Source organism: Eptesicus fuscus, chromosome 20 (genome assembly GCF_027574615.1).
Source record: "Eptesicus fuscus isolate TK198812 chromosome 20, DD_ASM_mEF_20220401, whole genome shotgun sequence".
NCBI lineage: Eukaryota > Metazoa > Chordata > Mammalia > Chiroptera > Vespertilionidae > Eptesicus > Eptesicus fuscus.
This window is the reverse complement of record NC_072492.1, coordinates 32390658-32416291: the sequence shown is the minus strand read 5'-3', so window position 1 is coordinate 32416291 and position 25634 is coordinate 32390658. Positions and strand designations below refer to the sequence as shown.

Genomic DNA, 25634 nt, shown 5'->3' with positions numbered 1-25634 from the left:
TAGTAAAGCAAAGAGCTTTGGGGATAAAAATACATCTGCTTCTGGAAAGGAAGACTCAACCAAAGGGTTCAAAGGGCTCAGAAGAACAAAGCTGTCTTGTTTTTCAAGAGCAGGTGAGAGCCTAAGTGGACAAAATCATCAGCCTGATGGTTTGCTACTCTCAGGATCTTAGAAACCTTCAGCCACTGGGCAGAGCAAGATGAACCGGGCAGACTCCCGGCCAGACTCTGAGCGTGTCCCAAACTCAGCCTACTACCAGTGACATCCAAGCCCCTCCATGGAACTCATTCACATAATGGAAACAGACCCCTGCAGGCTACAAGTTCAAATACTGCTCAAACTTAAACTGGAGCTCTTAACTGGCTGACCCTGGGTTCTCAACGATTTACTTGATGGCCTGAAATCAGGATGGCCTCCCTTACAAGAGCTGACAGTCTCCCATACTCTAACAGAGACCTTGTTCAGGGTTAGATGCACAGATTGTGTGCCTCTCAAGCTGGAGTCTCTCACCTCAGAGCTCTCAATCCAAAGAGTGGCTGATATACCACCAGTCACAGATAACTAAACAAACAGAGATACCGAAGTTCAACTTATAGATCATTCTTGTCCATCATTCAAGACATGAAACAGAATGGCCTAGGGCTTTTATTTGGAGGGAAAAACAGACTCTGAAACTATGTACTGGAAATATGCTCTAGGGTCAGCTTTCCTGAAACTATTCCCCTCAAGTCAGGTGCCCCAATCAGCCTATTTCAGCTCTAGCACGTTCCCAATAGGTCCCAGTGGGGTTGGACAGAGGTACTTTGGCGAGAAACAGAAGGCTTCACACGTGTGTTTTGGAGCCCAGTATGCCCTTGAGAAGAGCCAGACTGAAAAAAGGTGTGAAAGCTGGCCGACTTCAGAGCACCAAGGCGGTTTGGGACTCCCAGTCAGGTCTGTTCTGCTCAGGCAGTGATGCAAGAAGGCAAACTGCTCATGGGGTCAAGGGCCTAGTGCCAGGTTTGGGCACTGAGGGAGGAGAGGAAGATGCTATCAGGGAGGACTATGAAACAAAGGAAGAAACCAGAGAGTAAAATTCTTTTCATAAAAAAATTAGCCTGATAGATAAAAAATATACAAAGTTGAAATTTGTTACAGACATTGGTAATAGGAGGAAAGACAACTTCAAATTGGTATTTGTTCCCACTTAAGTGCTAACACGGACATGGACACAGATTGCTGCCTTGGGCAACAGACAGAGACATCTGGGGCAGATGAATACAAACACAGCCAGTGTCTGTAATGCTTATTAACACAACGGCTGACAAACTAATATACAGAAATTTTTAATAGAGGAACTAAAGAAGAAGGAGAGAAAAATCTTAAAACTCAGCCCTGGGCTGAGGTGCCACACAGCCCTGAGTGTAGCACAGAGAGCAATGGGGTGACTGGCCAGGAACTCCTAGAGCAGCTTCTGGTAACAGTGGGTGCAAAGCAATGAAAGACACACTGGCCACTGGAAACATGTTTCTTCTTACTTTGGGGTGGGGCAGAGGCGGGAAACACGAAAGCCTCATGAACATGGCGCCTCCAACACTACACTCTGAGTATCTCCAGGCAGTTGTTGTAGCAGATGGCGATCCAGTCGGGCTGAGTCGATGCCCACTGCACGTTGTTGATCTCTCCCTCAGCTGTGTAGGCCAGGATAGGGTCCTCGATGGCCCGGGGCATTTGCTGAATGTCCCAGATGAGAGCCTGATGGTCATCCGCTGGTGACAGAGAAAGGCAGAAGCAAGGTCACAACTCAGGCAAAGAGGATAATGATCCCTACATTTGGTGGTGCTGGTGGTCAGGTTACAAAACATTTGCTCACCAAAACCCAGTGACAAAGATTTTAAGCCCCCATTTTAGAGATGAGAAAACCGAGATTCGGAAATTTAAAGGACTTGCCCAAAACCACAGAGCAATGGAGCCAGTGAGTGGCAGAGCCAGGACTCAAAGCTAGCCTCTGGCTGTCCCAGGGCTGTGTTCACTGCATTGGAGGTAGGCGATAGAATGGGACCTGGTGGGCATCTCTCATCCTATAGCACACACCAGGAAAGGATGAAGGGATGAGATAAGGATGGCAAGGTTATGAATTAAGTTTACTTTTTTTCTAGTTCCTAAGTGATCTGTAATGTCTATCATGTTACTTTTATAATCGAAATAGTAAGTTCTTAGTCTAAGAGAAGAAAAAGCAAGGCAAGGACCTTCAATATCAGTGTCTTCTAATCCCATCAGCCTATCTTGATGTGAAAGCCTGTCATGTGCCCTTGGCTGGAATCAAACCTGGGACCCTTCAATTGAAGGCCGACGCTCTATTCATTGAGCCAAACCAGCTAGGACAAGCCTGTCTTTTATTCACAGGGGAGCTGAATAAACTAAACCCTAATTGGCTAGGCTCATGTGGGCAAACGGAGATGTGAAAACTACAGGTCACACACCAATGACCAGACCAGGCTACACAGGGCCCTTCAATGCATCCAGAGCTCACTGTAGGTTCATTATATCTCCTAAGAGAGATGTCAATCTTGGCAGTCCTAAAGACTCTGTTACGTCTACGACAGACTGCCCCTCTCCTTCACATTCATGGATCCAAGTCCTCTGTGTCAACCTAGATTTCAGGGGTGGACATATCAGTGACACAGCCTGTAACTGATACATGATGAAAATAGTACATGGAAGATGCTCTGAGAGTACAAGCGCATTTGGAAAATTGGACTGTTTCGCGTTCACAAGTGTAGAGAAGCTCTCAATTGAGTTACTTTGGTAAATCTCTCAAACTATCCTCAGGAAATAGTAAGGATTACAGTTCTAAGGAAACAAGAAAGATCTCCTTACCTCTCCTTCCACATACTGCCCCTGCCCCACCATGTTTACCTGCAGTGCAAATGTGGCAGGATGAATGTGGGGCCCACGCAATGCCATTGACGCATGCTCGGTGGTTGTTTAACCTTGCGACAGGCGTGCACGGAACTCGGACATCCAGAATCACTACCTGCAGAAATAACAAGGAAAAGGCCCAGGGACTTCAGAGTGTAAGAGAAAAAAAAAAAAGACACTACACAAAAGAAAACAAAAATTTTAAATCATAATTTCCTCATCTGTGGATTTAAAGATTATTAGATACAGAGGGTCTCTGTCCCAAAAGTAGCTACTGGATTGAAGAAAAAGGAAAAAAGAAGACACAGGTAGTTTATAGTCTATATCTAAAGCAATACAAGGTCTTTAGACTGATATGGAAGGGGAGAAGCAGGAGTAGGTAACATGAATCTGGATAAAGCACCAAGTCCGTTAGATGTGTACGCTAAGATTCTGTGCATGCTCAGTGGGACAGAGTGAAAGCACCTCTGCCGCCAAAGCAGAATTCAGAATGTAAGGATTCTGAGGTGCTGGCTTCACCAAAACAAAGTTAGTAACTGCACTGTCTCTACCCACAATTTACTGCTTGTATCAAGTAACAGGCTACAGAGAGTTGCCATTTCCATGTCTGTTTGCTAAAGCTGGAAGAATCTGTCCTGACTACAGAGGGGAAAACTGCTTCTTACTTAGCCTCGTAAGCACGTATGATTTGGTTTACTTTTTAGATATTGCTTTTCTTGACACCAACCCCAACTCTTCAGGTATTAAAGTTTTTAACACATTGTGCTTATTCTGGATCAGGTTTTCTTAATCTCAGCACTCCTGACATTCTGGGTCAGATAACTCTTTGCCCTGTGCATTGTAGGTTTAGCAGCATCCCTGGCCTCTACCCACTAGATGCCGGTAGCACCCACCCCTTCCTCCACTCCCCTCCCCTCCTGAGCTGGGTTAATCAAACTATCTCCAGACATTTTCAAAAATCCACTGGGAGAAAACTGCCACCAGTTGAGAACCACTGTTCTAGATATACTAAGTAGTGCCACAGTTAGGTTGCAAAGCCCATGCTAGCCTGAAACAGAGTGCTCACCTCCATTCCATCCATGGCCATAGTGGCCAGGTAGTTAGGGTCCTGCTTGTTCCAGCAGAGGCGAAGCAGTGGGTGATGCTGTGGGTCTTCATAAATGATGGTGCTGTGTTCTAGATGGCGGAGGTCAAACATCCGCACTGAGCCATCAGCACCCACAGAGGCAAACATGTCCCTACCACCGCCAGCCCGGCTAAATGCGATATCATAGACCTGTTGGGGAATAAAACACTTCAGCCAGATTCCCATCCATTACCTCCTTTTCCATAGCAGGAAATCTGCTATCCCTAGGTCATCTAAACCCCTGTTTATAACACAGGAAGAGAGAAATAAAACCAAACAATGTCTGCAAAGTCTGGAACCTGAGAGCTCTAACATCAGTGACTTTCCAAAGAGTGAAGATCATTCTGCTATAGAAATTGGCTGGCTTCTTCCCACAGTCCTGCTTTCCAAGTCTTCTTCCTCCAACCCCTATGATAAACAAAGAACACATACCCTGCTGACCAACAGAGCACACGGAGTTCTGAGCAAGTATTCCATATGCTTCGACAGGCTAAGCTCAAGCCAGAGACAGTGGTGGTCTTCTATCATGATACAAGATTGAGACATTGATTTCCTGAACCTTGATGGCTTCCATTTGTGTGGGGTCAGAGGCAGATCCATGACCACAATGAGGCCAAGATCATAGTTTAGAGAGGTGGAAGTAACCCTCCTGTGGCCACTTAGCCAAGCTAGTTCTGCTGTGAAACCTGGACCTGAGACTCATTCCCAAGAGAGAAGTAAAGCAGATTTATACCATGGGAGGCATTCCTATATTTGCAAAGAGAGTTTTCACTCCTTATTCCAGGACGTGTTGTTTCTTCTCCTAGTTGGTCTGCATTCATAAATGGTTTAGGTTTTGAATCACTGTTTTCTGCATTTATTACTTGCTGCAAACGCTGTACACCACTACTGTCTATGAGAAAACAGAGGCAGAGAGCAACAGAGAACTTCAGAGAAAAAAAAGGACAGAGAGAGACAAAGCCAGAGCCAGACAAGCAGAGAGAAGAGAGACAAACTGAAAAAGAAAAACAAATGAAAGGAAAAACAAAACCCATTTTTGGGGTCAAATTAACAACAGCTGACTTCTGGAGAGACATGATTGACTCTCACTAAGTACCATGGTTCCACCTTCTTGAGGTTCTGCCTGCCAAGGGACACTGCGAAACGAGCATCTAGTTCTATTCAACCTCACAAATTCCTTCTTCTCCGACTATGAAGAAATTACACTTATCTTTCTACAGTAGGAATGATTCAAAAGGAACTGGGCAGTCACCACAAGGAGGCCCTGCAGCTCAAGGCTCTGTCCTGCATGAGGGTAGGGGCATGTTTATCAATGCGAGCACCCCAGGGGGCCGGCTCTCAGTAACCGCAAGAACAGGGACTCCACAGCAGCATCACTAAGCAACAAGGTGGTGTGGGCAATGTGACCGAGTGTGTAAAGCTCTCTCAGCTTTAACGGACTGCTTCTTCATCGGGGCTCCAGCAGTATATTTCATTATAAACCAAGGGGAGATGACAACCCACATATATGCTACCCTCCTCTACACGAACCTGCCAGGCAGCAACTGGAGCCCCCAAACAAGTCTTTACTTTGATAGTGAGAGGAGGGCTGAGAAAAGCCATAGGTGCTGGGAGGTATCACTGTTTCTCTCAGAGCAACTCTACTCAGGTTCATTTCTTCAAGGCCAGGGCCTGTTTGCTGGTCCTGGCCTTGCCCTCCGGTAGGGAGAGGCTAAGGGGTTTCTCCTCCCCTCTCTCTGTTCCCTGAAGCATCTCTGGCAATGACTGTGTCCTCTCCATGGCTCTAGCTTTTGCCAGGTAAACTCAGCCCCTGGACTCCAGTAACCCTGCCTCTTCCCTTGGCCCTTCTGGCCTGTGGGCAGTGCCACTCCCTGCTGCTCCTATTCTCTACATCAGCGGTCGCCAACCGGTGGTCTGTGGGCCACTGGTGGTCCATGAGATCCGAAAGGTTGGTGACCGCTGCTCTAGATTGCCTCACTGCTCCTATTCTCTAGATTGCCACGTCTGTGTAAGCAATCCTCTGGGTTAAATCCCCTCTGTTTACATACTTAGAGTACAGTTCTGGTTTTCTGAACTGGACCCTGACAGAGAACAACAGACTACATTGTCACATAACCAAAACGTAGCAACCTGCTCCACTTGATGTCAACTGGGTTTCCAGAAGTCCCTTACTGGTCCTCTCTGCAGGACAAACTCTTCCTTTGTCCCTTGGCTCAGCAGCAGCCCAGGCCAGCAGTCTTGTAACAGATCTTACCCTTAGGAACATAGAAAGCCAAACGACAACCCCTTACTAAGAATGATAACCTGGTCACCAACCTCCCATTCTGTGGATCACCTCAAGTTTCTGACCTAAAGTCAAGTCATCCTTTTTATCTGTACAGATATTAATATTCCTTGCTATGCAGGGAAAGGTAGAAGAGAAAAGGAAACACTGCCACAGGAAATCAGAGAACTAGGTGCATGCAGCAGCTCTGGGAGGAAAAGATTTAGGACCATTTTCCAAAATCACTCATGAGAATGCTTTGATTAAAATGCAGCCACAAAGAGCTCCCTGTGGCTTTTGCAATAAACACAGGAGAAACATAACCATCAAGATAAACCATATTCAATTCCAAACAGTTTTAAGTATTAAGTGAACATACTAGAATTTCATGAAACAAGTTTAGAGAAAAATTGATTAACTAGGCTTCACAGCCAGGAAATTTCTCTCTTCCTGCCTCTCCCTCTCAAAAGCAAATATATTTCAAGATAAGTGTTACTCTAAGATTCATTTTTAATCACATCAGGTCCAAGTTTGTCTATAAGAGAGTTCATTGTTAAAAAACAGCATTCTTTGGCATGAAAAGAAAAATTACTATAGGACAAGTTATTTATATCAGTCAAAAAACACATTCCTTTACAATAGTGTTGTTTCCACTCTTGACACATTACTATTTTCAATTCAGACACAATGTTAGCATTATGATTTTCCACATCATTTGCAAAACAGTGAGCAGACAAGACAATCTGACCACACTGAAGGCACAGAAAGCAGAGAGGGACAGCATCATTACCTCTTTATCATGGGCAATCAGTTGGGTCTTCACATGGCCAGACACAAGATTCACTCGCCCCAACACCTGCCCTGTCTCCAGCCCCCAGATGGTACAAGTTGTATCAATGCTGGAGGTACCTGGAAACAATCGGTGCACGTCAGTAGCTGACAGGAGTGAGGTTCCCAGGCAAGCTGCTCTCCTGTGCCTACTCACCAGTTCAGCACAGGAGACCACGTGCCACAAACACTTCCTAGCATAGGGAGGGTACCAGGAGAGCCCCAAAGAGTCAAGTGTTCAATCCTTATCCTAGGACCTTAGGCTCTGACTGGAGACAAACCATACACCCATGGGAAGCTTGATTCCATATGAGGAATGAATCACATTCCCTATCTAGTCTCTTTCTCGCTTGGCCCCATTCTAGGATGATGCCTGTGCCTCAAGCCCCTGGTTAAATCTGAGAAAACATATCTTTGCTTCTTCAAACTGTAATCTACACCCCCTCACTCCCTTACCTAAAAGATAAGGATCCACTTCATTCCAGTCAAAGGAGGTCAGAGGAGCACAGAAATCTGAGTTTTTGTTATTATTTAGCAAACATTCCAGCCTGGTCTCCGTCTCACCAACCTAAAAGAACAATGAAAAAAAAAAAAATCAGCCAGTCATTTTCCCAAAAAACTTTTAAGCCCCCTTTAGACAATATCTTAGTAAATATAAGACATGGCGGGGGGACATTTTTACCATAAAGAGTAATAAAACCCAGAGGAATTCCCTGAATGTTACTTCTCTACAAGCTTTTCCCCCTGCCTAGCTTGTTTTCCCAATTTTTCTAGAGGAGAGGTCTTCTCACCTTGCCTGGCTGGGCACTTACTACACCTCCAGGCCAGGAGACGCCAATGCTGATTAGCTCAGCTGAGAGGGGAGGTGAAGCTCACCAACTCCATAATCTACACGCATACTTGACTAGAATCAGTGGCCCAGTAGTCTGTTTAATTTACTCAAAAGTATCTTGACTGTAAACAGAACAAGAGGCCTCAAGTATCTCCACCCCCACAGAAGGTTCTATCAGGTTAGCTGAGCCTTGGATTTCCAGGGCTGGCTGTGGCCAGCAGCAGGGCCTTCCAGGAATCTTGGCTAGGTCTACTAGGAAATCTGCTGAGTCAAACAAGGTCATTTCAGATCCGCTAGCATTTGTTTCTCCCCCGTGGCAATGACACCGGCTGCCTCCAACCCCAGCCTGTTCTGTGACTCCATGCTGCTGGTAACAGCTGAAACAGCACCTGCTTACCCTCCACACACGGAGATAGTCACCACTTGTTGCCAGTAGGTCTGGATAGACGCCTTTTGTGTCCGGGATCCACATGAGCTTTGTGGTGGGGTATGGATGGTCAAAGGTGTTTCGGCAAATAAACTCCGAACTCTCTTCATCTAAACCAACAAGCTGAACCTGTAACACAACAAAATTGAGCTGTGTCAAAGACATCAGGTTCCTGGGAAGTGACTGCAGGGTCAAGAACTATTACAGAGAGGACATCTAGTCCAACTATCCCATTTCTCAAATGAGGAAACCCAGACTCGAAGGGTTGGTTTACAGTCAAGACTGCAAAGCTAGTAAGAGGCAGAGACAAAACTTGAAGACAGGTTTTCAGACTCCAAATCCTACACTTTAAAAAAAAAAAAAAGTTTATATATATATATAATTTATTTCAGAAAGGAAGGGAGACAGAAACATCAATGATGAGAGAGAATCATTTATCAGCTGCCTCCTGCATGTCCTCTCCTGGGGATCAAGCCTGCAACCGGGCATGTGCCCTGACCGGGAATCAAACCGTGACCTCCTGGTTCATAGGCTGATGCTGAACCACTGAGCAATACAGGCCAGGCCAAATCCTGCACTTTTGACCCACAGAACTGCATTACCTGCCCAGCAGGCTACACCTTCCCCCACAACCCTGAGGCATCTGATAATGTGTGGTTCAGTTACTGGTCTTGAAGTGCTGTGCGAATTTAGACCCTGTGCAGCCCCAGTTCCATACAACAAAGTGACATCTCATGCACAAACTGGCCCCTCCCCCACACTGGCTAGTAACAAGTTTACACATTAAGGTGTGAAAAACAAGCATTCAAGAATCCAAACCACTCTACTGGCAAAAACAAACAAAAAAACTACTGCGAGGAAGTTCCCTGGTTCTGGTCACTTTTTCTTAGGGTTAATTTTGGGCCAATATTGATTTCCATTCTTTGCCGTCAAACTTAATAAGGCTCAGTGGAAAATGCCATGTGTATTTGCTTATGAATTTCCAGCAACTGGAAGATGGAATGGAAAATTTTTGCTAACGATCCATAATGAGAGGATAAGCACTAACCATACAACAGAAAACAGAATTCCTGTTACTCTTACTTCAGTCTTAGATACAAGTATCTACTCATCTTTTTCTTTATTTTTAATTTAGGTACAGTCGCATACAATAAAATTTCACTAACTTTAAGTGTTCAGTTCAATGATTTGGAATATATGTATTTGCAAATGTATACAATTGTGTAAGCTCTAGCATTCCCCACAATAATCAAGATATAGAATACTTGCATCACCCCAAAAAGTTCTCTGGGGCTCCTCTGCAGTCAATCCTCTACCCCTAGTCCTAAGCAACCCCTGACCTATAGGTTTGCCTTTTCTGTAATACTGTACAAATGGAATTATGGTATTGAGACTTTTGTGACTTTCACCATGCTGCTCTTGAGATTCATCCATGTTGTGTGTATCAGTAGTGTTTTCTTTTTGTTGTTGTTAATTCTTACCCAAGGATATTTTCCCCCCATTGATTTTTAGAGTGGAGGGGAGAGGGAGAGTCAGAAACATCGATATGAGACACACCAATTGGTTGCCTCCTGCACATGCCCCGGCCAGGGCCAGGGATTGAGCTTGCAACCATGGTACATGCCCTTAACTGGAACTGAACCCAGGACCCTTCAGTCCCAGGGCTGACGCTCTATCCACTGAACCAAACTGGCTAGGGCAGTAGTGTTTTCTTTTTATTGCTGAATAATATTGCATTATATGGAAACACTATATCCAGTTGATGAACTTTTGGGTTATTTCTAGTTTGAGGCCATTAATGTAAACTGATAGAAACATTTATGTATGAGGCTGTTTTTTGAGGGGGCAAATTTTCACTTTTTTCTTGGGTAGACAACTAAGAGTAAAATCGCTGGTTTATGTAAGTGTACGTTTAACTTAATTAAAAAACTCTGTCTACAACGCCCAGCCAACTAAGCCACACCGGCAACCCGTTTTCTAAGTGGCTTGGTCATTTCGCACTCCCACTAGCATCACATTAGCGTTCCATATGCTCCACATACTTGTCGGCACTTGGTACTGCCAACTTTTCTTTTCAAGTCATTCCAATAGGTGTGTATTAGCAACGAATGATACTGAGCATCTTTGCATGTGTTTATCTGCCACGTGTATTTATTCTCTGGTGAAGTCTGTTAAAACTTTTGTCCTTTTAAAAGACTTTTTTAGATTCACAAAAAAATTGGGCAGGAAGTACTGAGTTCCCACACAGGCACAGCCTTCTCCACTATCAACATAATAAAGTGGTATGTTTGTTACAACTGACAAACCTACAATGATACATCATTATCACTCAAAGTCCAGTTTACTAAGTGTACCGGTTAACGATGCGGATTTTTTTCAATGGATCGGGTTACACATATGTTGATATGTATGCAATTTGATATGTATGCTATTTTGTTGTATTGACAACAAGCTTCAAAACTTCATATGTCAAAATTTCTGAAGGTGTTAACATCATAGATATTTTTACACTTAAAAATGTCGAATTTCGTGCCAAAAAAAGAGCATTTGCGGGAAGTTTTAATTCATTACTTTATTTTGAAGAAAAGTGCTAGCAATGGACATTACTTTGAATAAAGCACTTCTGATGTTTCTCTTGAAATTATCGTGTTTTCTTTGATCACAAAATCTGCATTATTAACTGGTCAATAATTAATCTGCATTACCCACCAGTTAATGATTAATCTGCATTATTAACCGGTTAATAATTAAACCGGTTAATAATGCAGATTAATCATTAACCAGTTAGTAATATGTATTAACCATTAACAGGTTAGTAATGCAGATTAATCATTGACTGGTTAATAATACAGATTTTGTGATCAAAGAAAACACGATAATTTCAAGAGAAACATCCAAAGTGCTTTATTCAAAGTAATGTCCATTGCTAGCACTTTTCTTCAAAATAATGAATTAAAACTTCCCGCAAATGCTTTTTTTGGCACGAAATTTGACATTTTTAAGTGTAAAAGTATCTATGATGTTAACACCTTCAGAAAATTTGACATATGAAGTTTTGAAGCTTGTTGTCAATACAACAAAATAGTATACATATCAAATCGCATATATATCAACATATGTGTAACCCCATCTATTGAAAAAAATCCGCATTATTAACCGGTACACCCAGTACATTAGAGTTCAGTCTTTGTGTTGTACATTCTATAGGTTTTGACAAATATATGATGTGTGTACACCCACCAGTATAGTATCATACAGAATAGTTTCATTTTTTACTAGGTTCCTTGTTTTCTCTATTTGAATTTTCAGAGTTCTTAGTATATTCTGGATACAAGTTCCTAGTTATGTGTTTTGCAAGTATCTTCTTGGTCTATGGCTGCTCTGTAATTTTCTTTCAATGTTTTTTAAAGAGAAATTTTAGTCCTGGCCGGGAGGCTCAGTTGGTTAGAGGGGCATCCTGATACTCCAAGGTTGTGGGTTCAATCCCGATCAGGGCACATACCTAGCTTGTACCATTATAAAGGTGCTCATTTCCCTATATTGTCAAAAATACAAGAATCTCGATAACTTAAATTCCCATTTCCTTTAACTACCTGTGAGGTTGAGTACCTTTTCTTGTTTATTGACCACTTGCATTTCCTCTCCTTGGAGCTGGCTATTTATACTTTGTCCATTTTTAAAAATCATATTAAGTAAATTAGCGCCTACTGTCTGCCATGTTTTGGAAATACTTCCCCCGGCCTATCATCTGTCTTTTTTTAAAAAGTATTTTATTGATTTTTTACAGAGAGGAAGGGAGAGGGATAGAGAGCCAGAAACATTGATGGGAGAGACATCAACCAGCTGCCTCCTGCACACCTCCCACTGGGGATGTGCCCACAACCAAGGTACATGCCCTTGACTGGAATCGAACCTGGACTCTTCAGTCCCCAGGCCAATGCTCTATCCACTGAGCCAAACTGGTAAGGGCTATCATCTGTATTTTGACAACGTATCTTTTCATATAGAAATGTTTTATTTATGTACTATAATCTGTCAAGCCTTTCCTTAGTTGACTCTGGATTTAATGAGTGACTTACAGACTGTTTTCTCCTCTGCTCATCTCCACTGCCCCAGTACAAATTTGTTAGTCAATGTTCTCCTACTGTTTGTGAGACTTTATTTACATTTAGATATTTTTGACCTGGAATTTGGTTTTCATGTATGACATGAATTAGAGGGTTTTAAATTTTCCTGCCAGATGGACAGCCAATTATGTCATACAATTCATTAATCCACCACCCTCCCCCCCCGCCCCACCCAGGGAATTAAGGTACTATCTTATCAAATACTACACTTCTACATATATTTAGATCTGCTTTGTAACATTCTATGTGGTTTCACCAACCTCTCTGGCTATATCAATTCCAGTATGCTTATTCTAATCTGATAGAGCAAGTGTTCCCCACTGTTTTTCAACACCATTTTCCCATAATTTTTTCCCCCCCTCTTTACAACAGTATATATTTAAAACTTTGGAGACAGATAGCATTCCAGTTCTAGCTCTGTTTTCATCTTCAGTATCACTTTGGGTAAATCACTTAACATATCTGGGCTTTAGTTTCCTCATCTTCCCGTAAGTGTTGATATGTAGTATTTTTTCCAGTCTGTTGATTTATCTTATTAAAACTTTTTAAAAAATGTATATGGTCAATTTTTATAAACTGAGTTATCTTTTAAAAAGTGCATTTTCCCCATATAAATCTTACATATTAAGTGTATTTTCAGGTATTTACAGAGAACAATCTATAATAGTTGTCGACTTGCACACATTGCTCTATTATCTTCTGTCAAATGGGGCTATCCTAATTTCATTTTCCCCTCTTCAAGAGGACTCGATTGTTTTGCCTGGATGTCCAAAACATTCTTTATTCATCCTTAAAATGTAGAAACTTTCCTAAGAAATGTTTTGTTGCCAATTGTTCTGTGTCAATTTTTCTTGAGGTATAGTTTGAACTCATTACTTCAAACCTGTATTTCTATAGTTTTCTTTAACTGCATATTTGAGTTTTTGTGTCTCCATTCTTTGGTCTTCAGAAGTACCAATTATACCTAAGTTAGAGCTTTGTTTTCTGCATCTATTATGTTCTTTCTAATTATTTATTTCCATTTCATTTTCTCAATCTGTCTTCTCTAACCTTCACTCTGGTTTTGGCAGTTGGTATTTTTATTCTTTTAATCCCGTGGTAATTTTTGTTTCCTCTTCCACTATTTCCCTGGGCTGCACCTGCTGATGTTTCATTTTCTCCTGTTACTATGCCTCATTTTACCTGATCGCCTGTATCTCTGCTTGGAGTTTTTTACTTTCTTAAGTTCTTTGACTTTATGGTGGCAGGACTGGCCACTAATTTTCAACTGAGGCAAAAAAACATTTTTCTAGTGTGGGTACTTTACCTGCCACTGGTTTCCCATTTCCCCCCCTTTCTTATAATATCTTTCTATAGTTACTGTGCCAGTTCCTTTTGTATGAGGCAAGTTCTTCCTAGATGATGTAAAGAAGGTTCCTGTGGGAGAGAGGTCATAGTCATGCCCCAAGTTTGTAGAAATACATGAAGCTTTTGCATCTTGCCAGCCAACAGAGATGAAGAGCTGCCAGGCTGCTCACAATTTAGTCTCTCATTCAACCTGCCTCATTTAATACTTCTAGAGAAGATAGCCCATCTATGTGTCTTCTTGTAAAGCTTAGCTCCCCCCTTGCCCAAATTGTTAAATGGGGTCTGAAGAAGCTCCCGCTGCCAGCCTGTGCACCCTCTTTTCACTCTCCCAAACAAAGGATTGTTGATTTTGCCCATCAAAATCCTATTCTGGAGAACTGTTCTCTTTTGAGTTTAAAACTGCAGCCATAGATACCCTTTCTCAGCATATTCCCCATCCCATTTGATGTTCATCATACTGCCATCCTTCCTCATCCTTGTCAGAACATAAGGAAAAATTATCTGACTTTAATCATCTTATTATCAACATTTAGGTTACCCCTCTACCTTTTTCTCCCTAGTCTTCCCCATCCTCCTGCTAAACTTCTTTTATTTCCCATCTCCACTCTTTCTGTAACTGTTGCTTCACAACACTTTACACCAACATGTGAAACAAGTGCCCCTAAAAGAAAAGGCTGTGAAGCAAGATTATTTTTACACTGTGGATTTACTATGTCAAATGTCTCCTAAGGAGCAGATATGCAAAATGAAATATTTACTCCTTGAAGGCATGACCATATCTTCTCTTTTACATTTATTACTTACATGAATAACAACATAAATTTATTATTCACATTACGCATACCTTATATTTTTCAAAAATTAAAAGACGTCATATCTATCTTGTTAATAATATAAGCTTCCTCAGGGAGAAAATGGTGTATTTTATCTATTACAGAGTGCTAGTACTAGAACATGAAGGTTAATACATATTATACATGTGATTAAAAAAAAAAAAAGCCCCAAGTTATCCAAATCAATATACCACTCCAGTCAGTAGAACATTTTCCCCAAATTGTTAATATAACCAAAACCAGCTGAAGCAAAACTCTGAGAGAATAAAGCAGCTTTTCTTGGTCTTTTCCACTTGTCCTCCCTTCCAGCCTATTTCTGACTATTGCTGGTCAATGTCTGTAGAGAGCCTGCCCTGTCAAACTCTGAGATGAATTCTGACACAGCACTCCTTCATCTCCTGGCACAGAGGCTGACCAATTAGGCATCGAAGCCCAAGGCAGGTCAGACTACCTACAGGACATGGATTCATTCCTTGTTCAAATCATAGCATCTCCAGTGTTATCTGTATGAGGCAAATTATGGCAAAAAGCACTAAAGCAGCAGCACTTTTATCCGGTTAGTCCTATGGAGAAATTAGTCCTCTCATTGTCTAGAAAAAAAGAAAGGAGGAAGTTAAAACCGGAAGAGCTTTATGTTTTCAATTCCCCTGACAGTCTTGCCAGGGACTGGTGGAACACTGCAAAACTTCCAAAAGCCTAAATATCAATCAAAAATACCTACATGCACTAAAACACACTGTCTTTATTGCTGCCAATCTCATATCTGCCAATGAAGACTACAGTTACCAAGCATCATCACTATGCCTAAAACATATACGTATGCGTGTATTCAATACATAGCTGTTGAATTAATGAGCAAAAGAATGATAGAAAGAGAGAGAGAGAGACATCCTTTCTCTCTCTCTCTCAAATCAGTAAAATATATATCCTTGGTGAGGATAAAAACAAATACAATTACTGATAATGGAACTTTTTATTCCAGGTGTGACTGACATCATCCTGTTCTTTACTCTGCAATGATTCCCAAATTTATTTTGATGTTGGAACATCTGAAAGTCAAGTCGTTTTTGAAATGCTAACAAATTAATTTTCTCAAAACATTGATGTGAGAAACACTGGAGTAATTTTACTATAGGAAAACATGATTACATTAATACAAACTTTAAAAAGCATAACCATGTTTTCTTATAGTCAATGATTCCACAGTAAAAAAGACCATTTCTAGGCTTTTCATCAATGTTAATTTGCTATGTTCATTTATTTTGTCTTGCTGGCAATCATTGTCGAGGGCAAGCAGAAACAAAAGGTCTGAAAATTCCAACCAGTAATTTTTAAATTCCTGCAAAATATGAAATCTGGTATACCTCCATGTCAAGTTTCCCCAAAACTAAGTCTGAGAATCAGAGCTTTAAAGTGGTACTTACCATCCACCCATCCCTAGGCAGAGATTCTCTACAGCAGGATTTTTTAACTTGGGGTCCATGAACTTGAATTGGAAACTTACATTCATATTTTCACTAACCTTTAGCTGAACTTTAGCATTTCCTTCAAAGCGGCATGAATCGGTGACTTTGTCATAAATATAAATGACTGATTTTTTAAATATCACATTGCAGTTGTTAAACATCTTGAAATGCTATTTACCTCCATTACTTCAAAAGTACAGTAATAATTACACTGGATGGTGTAATTTAATGAGTTAATATAAAAGTACATATTACTATATCACCACTTTTCTTTTTTATTAATTTGAGAGAGAGAAGGGAGAGGGAGAGAGAAACATCGATGGGTTGCCCCCTGTACGCACCAACAGAGGACCGAACCCGAAACCTGGGCATGTGCCCTGACCAGGAATGGAACTGGTGACCTTTCAGTGCACGGGACGACACTCAACCAACTGAGCCACAGCAGCCAGGTCATATATCACTACTTTTAACAAAATGTTTTTGAGCCCTAGCTGGTTTGGCTCAGTGGCTAGAGCGCCGGCCTCTGGACTGAAGGGTCCCAGGTTCGATTCCCATCAAGGGCACATGCTTGAGTTGCAGGTTCAATCCCCAGTAGGAGGGCGTGCAGGAGACAGCCGATCAATTATTCTCTCTCATCATTGATGTTTCCATCTCTCTTTCCTTCTCCCTTCTTCTCTAAAATCAATAAAAATATATATTTTTTAAAAACGTTTTTGATAACTGTAGTTCAGTGTAACTAGTTTTCTTCTTAGTCCTATATATTTTATGCATTTGAAAACATATTTATGAAAAAAGGTCTCTTGATTTCAGATTGCCAAAGATGTCCATGGTGTGCACATAACACATTAAAAACCCTGACTTACATTGGTGGGGGCACAAAAATAATTTTAAGACACTGATCACCTCTATCACATAAGTGAGTCAAGATATAGTTAACTGCTTATTTTGTTACGAAGGGGATTATTAGTTTGCATTACACTACTAAGGCCACAAAGCCTTTGTGCCTGGCACAAAGGAGCTCTTATACAGTTGCTAAATGAAGGGACAAACTTTGCAGTAAATTCCTGCAACTGAGGTTTGACACCAATTACTCCACTGACTCCACCAGCAAGACTGTGGCTCAGTTTGTCTTTCTTAAAAATGTAACTTCTACCGCTTACTCAAGTAAACTCTGGAAGAGCTTGCAAGGAAAAAAACATCTATTTGTATGAAGACTCAAACCCTTTAAAGGACATTATTTTACTCTTTTTTTTTTAACATGTATTCTTAAACAATAGTTCTAGTGTTCCTAATTTCACTAACATGGTTTCAGCATCAGGACCATGAATTCCATTCCCTGCTCTGCTGTCCACTATGGCCACAATAAGGAAGAAAGAGGAATCAGAGAAAAGAATGGTATGTCTTGCTCAGGACTTTCTGGTTCTGTGGGTAATGGGTGGACTTCAAGATCAGTGTGCACACTCCATGGTATCTGTTTGTGTAACTTCAGGGCAATGAGAGTCCATCGCTTTTATCAGTTTCTCAAAGGGGACTCCAAAGAAGTTAAAACATAACACTAGAGAAACAGCTGTGCTCCTGAAGAACTGTAAACAAACTTACAATGTTCAAAAATGTTTTTTACAGGACCTTCACCTTTCCTACAAGCTGTGGGTCAGAAATAGTAAGACTGACATGTGCAATTCCCCACAGCTAGTCAATGGGTCAGACAGGACCCATTCCTCAGCGGCCTGGCTTTTTCCCCTTGCACCGGCCTATTGAGCAGGAGTGCTTTAAACACACTAGCCAAGGCTTTCAATTGCTCTGATCCCTAATCATCACAACATTTACTCGAATATAATAAAAGAAAGAAATGAAGCGGTAAAGGAAAGAAAATTCTTCGCACTGACTTACTCAACAGCTTTCAAAAATAAATTTATGCTGCACTGCCAGCTTAAAAGCTTCCCCCTTACTATCGGGGATTCTATGAAGGCTTCTCAAATTGATGGATACTTGCCATTCAAGGTTACAAATCTGTATTAGTATGACGAAGCCAAGAAAAGATATGGCAAGTGTCATCCTTCTCTATTCAGACAACAATGGTGGGATCAAGGCTACAGGCCAAGATTTCCAAAAAGAGATCGTTTTTTAAAGGACAGATTATGAGGCAGCAATGGCAATCCTGGCAGAGGGACCTGGGTAGCCATGAATAGTACCTGGGGCTGGGAGTGGGAGGCGGGGCAGTCTGCGCAAGGAACAGCCCTAACAGAAATCCAGTGTGGCCAGGAGTGAATGACCAACTGAAGCGCGAGCTTCACAGTTATCACTCCCTCTTTCCTCCTTCGCCCCACAACTGAAGCAATGAGGCAGGAGAGGAGGGAGATAGGAGTGGTAAATAGCGTAGCATTGGGGTGTAAATTCGAGTTTGAGATCTGTTTCTGCCACGACATAGCTGTCTGACTCCGGCAAGTCACAACATTGTAACATTGTGCCTCAGTTTCCCCATCAGTAAAATGGGGGTAAGGGGTCACTACACTCCTGACTACACAGGAATGCTGCCAGGATTAAATGAAACAAGTGCGAAACCCTCTGCTCAGGACCAGACTCAGAGGAACCGCTCCGTGGTGCTAAGGCAAGTCCGTAGGAGGGTCCTGGGGTCTGGGCTCCGGCCCGGAAAGGGCGCTCCTGGGGCCCGCTCCCCCGTCAGCTGGGCTCCGAGCCCCTGCCCGGCCCACCTTGTTGTTGTACTCCTCCACGAAGCTGCCCAGCGCCAGGCGAAAGCGCTTGTCAGGACGCACGCTCCAGTTCATGGCGTAGACGGTCCAGGGCGCTTCATACTTATAGATCTCCTTCCGTTTGCCGTGCAGGGACATGGTGGCTGCGGCGGGGCCGCAGTGCGGGCCGGGTCGGCAGCGGGATGCGGCGGGCCGGGCGCGAGTCAGGCGGGGAGCCGGGCCTGGGACCTAAGGGTCCGAAGAGAGGCGGGGCCGGGGTGGGCAGGGACGGCCTAGCCCGGAAGCGGGGCCTCAGCGACAGACAACGACAGACAACGACAGCCGCCGGGTCCGACCCCCCGGTTTCAAACCAGCTTAGGCTCAGACGACAATCACCTTCCGTTTGAGACGTTGCTCCGCCCTCCAGGAACGGAAGCCACGCGTTCCCCACAGTGGCGCCGGGCGTTGGCTGCCTGACACGTCACTTAAGACGGTTCCTTCTCTTCATTGGCTAGTGTACCTTTAGCTTTTGGAACCTCCTCGCTATTGGTGCAAATGTTTGTCATTCCAATTACTTGTCCCACTTAATCCCAGGGGGGCAGGCTCTTCCTCAGTCCCAAAGGTCATTGGCTGACAAAGATGTCAGTCAGAGAGATAACAGCGCAGTGCGGGTGAATGGGGGCGTGGGCGGCCTAGAGGCGAGAGTGTGGCGCGCCAGGCTTCCAAGTTCTAGGCCAAGTCTCTGAGAAGGAAACCTCCCGTGTGACCTCCTTTGACTTCCACTCTGCAGCTGCTATTCCGAGCGGCTTCTCTACTCTTGTCGAGTGAAAATTAAAATGCTGCCTTAGGCGAGGGCCTGCTGCACTTCGCGGCGCTGAGACCCGCGGCCCGGCAGGCTGTCCGGCGAGCCAAACGGGAACCGCTTTCTCTCCTCACTCACGCTAACGCCCCCTTGGAACCGGGAGGGGAGCGGACCCGCCGTGTGCAGACCGACCCGCCGGCGTTCTCTGGGCCAGGCCATATTCAGTCAGGTCTTCCCGCGCTTTCCTGTCCGTCTAGAAATGCCAGGAATTCTAGGGTTGGTTTTCTTAAGGCAGCTTTCCGACCAGCTAGGGAGGCACTAAGTTTTTTTAGATCCCTTACCATCCCCTTTCCGCCACAGATCCCCAAGCAAAAGCTAATCAAGCTCTACATTTCTGTGTCCTGAGTTTGAAATGGAGAAGGGTCCAGATCTTTATCATTTAAATGGTTTCCGATTCTTGGCTTTCAACAAAATTAAAGGAGGATTATACTGACTTGTTATGTATCACTAAATACAGTTTTTAATAATAATGTGATTGTTATCAGACAACTCCAAAAGAATTCAAGGAACTGAGTGACACTGCTAGTATGTAACAGAGTTTTGTCCCATCCATTTATGTGAACAAGTTTTCTCTGTGCTTTAAGTTTTGTGTTTTTATTAAAGGAAAGAAAAATAGGTACAAAATTGTTGCTGAACCTTGTCTTCTTTTAACAACAACAACAAAAAAGGTATTCATCCACACACGAACTAATTGAGAGGAAAGTGATGCATTTCCAATAAAATTTTAGTTTCTATAAAAATTTAATATATATTTACGTTGTTTTGAACAACTCTCTACTAACAAGTGTAACCCTTAAAGCCTTAGTAATATTATAAAAATTAATCTTAAAATTTCAATGTACAGTATATATATTTCAATTTACATACCTGTTGCAAACAAATATGAGATTATGAATAATAAACTTTAAAGCAGGATAATAAATTATATGTAGAATAAACTGAGAAGAAGAGAATGGAATTATGAGAAAAAATAAATGATGTTAAAGAAGTGTTTGTTCTGGTGTTTTTTTTTTTAAATATATTTTATTGATTTTTCACAGAGAGGAAGGGAGAGGGATAGAAAGCTAGAAACATCGATGAGAGAGAGACATTGACCAGTTGCCTCCTGCACACCCCTCACCGGGAGATGTGCCCGCAACCAATGTACATGCCCTTGACTGGAATCGAACCTGGGACCTTCCAGTCCGCAGACCGACGCTCTATCCACTGAGCCAAACCGGTTTTGGCTGTTCTGGTGTTTTTAAAATGAATGGTGTTGGCTCTCAAATCACTATGCTATTTGGATCAAAATGGATCCATAGCAATAAAACAGTTTATAAAGTGTCAATATATCCAACACACTGGAAATGACATCCTTTACAACTATTTAAACTTAATAATGAAATACTTCATATGTCAACTTAAAAATGTGCGAAGAGGCAAATACATTTTCAAATTCTTTTAGGGAATAATTCTTTTAGGGAGCAAAGAGGACTGAAGACCAGTGACCGGGTACTTTTTGGACAGCAGTCCATTTCAGTGGGGTAGTTAACTGCGCATATTCTCAAGCCAAACTATTTGGGTTGAAATTACATCCTTCTTTTCCTCTATTGTGGGCAAGATTCCTTTATTATTATTATTATTATTGTAGTATAATTTATACATAGAAGTGCACATATTCTCACAACACATGCATGTAACCAGCACCTAGACCAGGAAACAGGTACCAAAAGTCCCCGTTGTGCTTGTGTAAGTTTTTTGTCTCTCTCTGTTTTTGATCCCACTTCTCTAAAACGGGGAGAATAACAGTGACCCCTTAGGGTTTTTGAGAGGGTTAGATAAACTAATATCTGAGGGCAGTCAGCACAGTGCGCTGAACAGGGTGACTGTTATGAAAGTGTTGGCTGTTGTCATGATTCCCAATGGCCACCAAGCCAGGACCTCTCACTCGTTCACCCCAGCCTGGCTAAGAGCTCCAAGGTTCAAGGGCTCCTGGGTCCAGCAGAGCCACCTGCAAGTCCCCAACACATAGCTCTTGGCGAGAAGGGCTTGGAGAAGACAGCTGAGATGTTGGCATCATGGCAGAGTCAAGGACATAACCACCCTCAGGTAAGTTACACACCCAGCCCGAGGTGAAATGTGCAGACTTTATTAGCTGTGATACACTCCACCATCCGCCAGAGTCCCAAAGGTCGTCGCAAAACCATCAGGGACTGAGCCACTGAGGGCTGGAGCCCTGTGCCCTGATGTGTCCACTACAGAGGACACCTGCATCTCCAGCCAGGACACAGGCTCTCACAGGGGGGTCTGACCAATTTTGGGTGCTGGGCTGAAAGGCAGTGGATAGTTTTGAGCCAGGAGGGGATTTCACCGGGCCCAGAGCAAGGCTCTCACACAGAAGATCAGAAACTTGTCTTTTCCTCACTGACCCCACTCCCTGTAAGCTTACTGCACACCCAAGGTGCTGGCCCCTCCTTCAGGCTTTCTATCTCAACAGAGGCCTGGAGGCTGGGACAAATCCTGAGCCTCCTCACTTCTGCCATCTTGGGTCACCTGGGTTAGCAGTTTGTAGCTACTCAGAGAGAATGGTTTTCAGAGGTCCGTCTTGGCAGCTCTCTGCCTCCCCCAAATCCTTCACTCTCACCTCACCCACCTGCAATCCCCTTATGGTGTCTTTTGTCTTGGGGTTCAGTGGCTCCAACTCCCTGCAAATCCAGGATCTGAGCCATGTCTCGGGAACTCCAGCTGCTTGGGGACAGAGCCGAGGTATTCCGGGAGGGAGGAGAAGCGGGGACCACAGACGAGTCCCTGTACCTCCAGGGGATGCAGAGGTGAGGCCAGGGATGACAGGAGCCCCTCAGGATGCTCCAGTTCAGAGGACAGTGTCAGAGTTTTGTCCATTGCCATGGCCAGCTGAGGCATCCCGGAGGAGGAGGTCCTGTGCTGCGGCGGCTCTCGTGGGTCCAAGTCACCACAGCTTGGGGCCTGAGAAGGGCAAGAAAGAAGGGGTGGGGGAAGGAATGCAGCAGCCTCCAGGCAAGCCCCTGGGGAACACCTCACCTGCTCACCTGTGCAGGGGGCAGGCCACCCTGGGGCAGCCTCGTTCCTGGACTCTGAGTCGCCGAGGCCACAGGAAACAAGGCCAGGTCATTAGCTGAAGCTCCCAGAATGTAGCCAGTGTGGCCCTGGGGCAGGGGCTGCTGAAGGAGCTGCAGGATGCGGCTGAGGTCTGAGGACAGGCGGGATTCCAGCCTGCCAAACAGGACAGAACGCCACAGTCAGGGTCAAGATCAGGGCCAGGGTTGGGGTTAGGGTTGGCAGTTCAGGACCTGAGGACAGCTCCCAGTTTGGTAGTCTACAAGCAGTTCCTGCTGCCTGGAAGGGCAGCCTGGGGCCTATTGAAGCTATTTCCTTGCTACAGTCCAGAGCCTCTGCCCAAATTCCCCTAGCACCGTGGTCGGCAAACTGCGGCTCGCGAGCCACATGCGGCTCTTTGGCCCCTTGAGTGTGGCTCTTCCACAAAATACCACGGCCTGGGCGAGTCTATTTTGAAGAAGTGACGTTAGAAGAAGTTTAAGTTAAAAAAATTTGGCTCTCAAAAGAAATTTCAATCGTTGTACTGTTGATATTTGGCTCTGTTGACTAATGAGTTTGCCGACCACTGCCCTAGCACATCCCTGACTTTGAAAATAAGTGACCAGGTGCCGTATGCATGTCATTCGGTCTTCATCAAAAAGCTCTGATATGGGTATTCTGAAAGGGCAAACTGAGGCACAGAGTGATTAAGTAACTTGCCCACACTCTTGCTGGTAAGAGGCAGAGTCAGCATTGGAACCCAGGATTGTACTGCCCCTAAGCCCTGATTCTGCCACCACAGCTTGGTTATCCACAGGCCACACCCCTTTCCCAAGGGCCCGTGAAGTTTGTTTCTGCACGAAGTTATGCCCCTCCCTCAGGAAAGCTTCCTGGACATGTTCCGGGGGTTTGCTGCGACAAGCCATCTAAGGAATTGTGTGTACTGGCCTGCTGTTAAACTTATCCTGAACCACCAGGAGGGGGCACCCGTGCCTCACCTGCTGCCGGGCTTACTCCCCGCAGCCACCAGAACCTGGCCTGCAAGGCACTCACCTGTTCATCTGGGCCTGGAGCTGCTCTAGCCTGGGGCCCAGCTCCCGAGACCAGCAGTCTGGGTCTCCCTGAGGGTCTGAAGGGCTGTGGCTTGGCCTTTGGGGCACTTGCTGTAGCAGCTCAGGCCAGAGGCCAGATGCATCTGAGAGGCTCAGGGAAGGGGCTGCACCTGCAGGAGCCAAAGGAAAGCCTGAACTTGGTTTAGCTGGTTCTACACACCTGAGCCTATGCCCCGCCCCCCCCACCTGCAATGGGAACACAGGGCGGGAGGAGTGGCTCTTCTCACCTGCATGCCCAGGAGTATGAAGTCCTGTCTCCATAGAAGTCTGGTATCCATGACCCATAAGGCTGTAGCCCTGGGAGGGGGCCTGGGGCCCCAGCTTTGGGGGCTGGCTGGGTGGGGCATCCAGCCCTGGCCTCACTCTCTAGGAAGCTAAAGCCTAGTGGTTTCCCTGTAGCCTTGCTGTGGAACCCCAGAGGCTTGGCCCGTATTCCCCTTCTTGTGACAGCACTAGGCACCCAGCTAGCCCTCACCCAGGCTCTGAGGACATGGGGAGGACGGAGGAAAGGGCCTCCAGCGCCGAGCCTAGGGAGGGAGCCCCTCTCCACTCATCCAGGGGTTGGGGAGGCCTCTCCTAGAGGAAGCAGGGTGAAAGGACTGCGAAGGCGCAGCGCTGGCCGGGGCTTTGGGCTGGGGGAGGCAGACACTGGTGGAGACTGGCTGTGCTCACCTGACTGGTTGTCACGGAGGAAGAAGCCTTGGTGGTCCTGATTGCCTGGAGCCTGTTGGGGTGATGACTGGAGACCCCCGTCTGCCTTGTGGGGAACAAGAGCATCAAGTAACAGGGACCAAAGCTGGGGCAGGGCCTCTTGGTTCTCCCTTGCCCCCTCCCCCCAGTGTCCCCTGTGGCCCCTGTGAGAAAGGGGTGACAGGTGGCTGGGCTCTCCCATAATGCTCCCGGCAGCTTTCGGCAGGCTCCCTCCTGCCTGGGTGGGCAGGGGGTGAACAGGGGCTTGGAGGCATGCAAACCCCCAGAGTCTTGGGAAAGGCTACTTGGAGCATCCTGATGGTTTGCGGGGATGTGGGGAGAGGGCAGGGGAGCTGTTCTTCCAGTCCTCCCTTTCCATGCTCCGGCCCTCAGCATGGCCAATGGGAGTCTCCTTGGAGGAGACTGGGCCTGGAACCCCCAGACCAGCAGGTGCCCTCAGCAACACCCTCGGCAGCCCACCCTTCTGGTACCTCCACTTAGGGCCACCCTAGGGGGCTGCAGATGCGCATGGAGACCACATCACTCTTGCCCTGGTATCCAGCCACTGAGCACTTGGGCCAGCTAATGGCTCCTAGTGGCTGGGGCCCCCAAGGCAGGGCCCTTACAAGGTATCTCCTGGACAGATCAGATGGGAAGGGGAGAGGCTGGGGAGAGGGGGAACAGCAGAGGGCACTGGGTGGGGCAGGCTGTCCTAGTAAGAAAACCTGTCTCAGCACTACACCCTCCATCCTGGGCCAGCAGAGCCCCGCCTCCTGCGGCTGGGGTGTTATGTTGGGGGGAAAGGGGCTCAGAGCTGGGGCCTCAGCCACTGTTGCCCCTATCAAGCATGCCTGCCACCTCCTTCCCACTAGCTGATTCCAGACCCCTGCCTCCATGCAGCCTTGTCTGGCCATCCCACTCCTTGGCAACCCTGAGCTCCACAGAAATTTGGTCTCCCTGCGCACCCTCGTGACTTCCTTGGTTATTGAACCTCGCAGCTCTTTATTTTCCTGGCTTGTTTAATCTCCTCCACTGAGTGATAAGCTTGAGAGGAGCAACAGCTCTCTCACTCTTTA

At 45.0% G+C, this 25634-nt stretch overlaps 2 protein-coding genes across 2 annotated transcripts in view; both read right to left on the bottom strand.

Annotated features, from left to right (window-relative positions):
- Positions 1-1575: 1575 nt before the first annotated feature.
- Positions 1576-18999, bottom strand: DCAF7 (DDB1 and CUL4 associated factor 7). The gene is made up of 6 exons (XM_054709413.1): positions 18862-18999; positions 8371-8506; positions 7081-7199; positions 3968-4177; positions 2899-3016; positions 1576-1748 (listed from the first exon to the last, which is right to left on the bottom strand). Exons 1-6 carry the CDS (start codon positions 18997-18999, stop codon positions 1576-1578), a joined length of 894 nt encoding a protein of 297 aa, XP_054565388.1.
- The window catches only part of KCNH6 (potassium voltage-gated channel subfamily H member 6), a 30615-nt gene continuing 13462 nt past the window's right edge, over positions 8482-25634 (bottom strand). Inside the window, exons 10-14 of the mRNA XM_054708990.1 lie at positions 24541-24625; positions 23810-23978; positions 22750-22933; positions 22335-22666; positions 8482-8506 (exon numbers count right to left, since the gene is read on the bottom strand). Of these exons, the coding sequence (XP_054564965.1) occupies positions 22370-22666; positions 22750-22933; positions 23810-23978; positions 24541-24625 (735 nt within the window). The 3' untranslated portion in view covers positions 8482-8506; positions 22335-22369. The remainder of the gene's footprint in view (positions 8507-22334; positions 22667-22749; positions 22934-23809; positions 23979-24540; positions 24626-25634) is intronic.

Coding starts and splice junctions, on each gene's coding strand:
- DCAF7 (XM_054709413.1), bottom strand. CDS start 18,999: ATGTCCCTGCACGGCAAACGGAAGGAGATCTATAAGTATGAAGCGCCC. Junction 4,178..7,080: donor TGATTGCCCATGATAAAGAG/GTAATGATGCTG, acceptor ATTCCCCAACAG/GTCTATGATATCGCATTTAG. Junction 3,017..3,967: donor TGGCCATGGATGGAATGGAG/GTGAGCACTCTG, acceptor TTATTTCTGCAG/GTAGTGATTCTGGATGTCCG.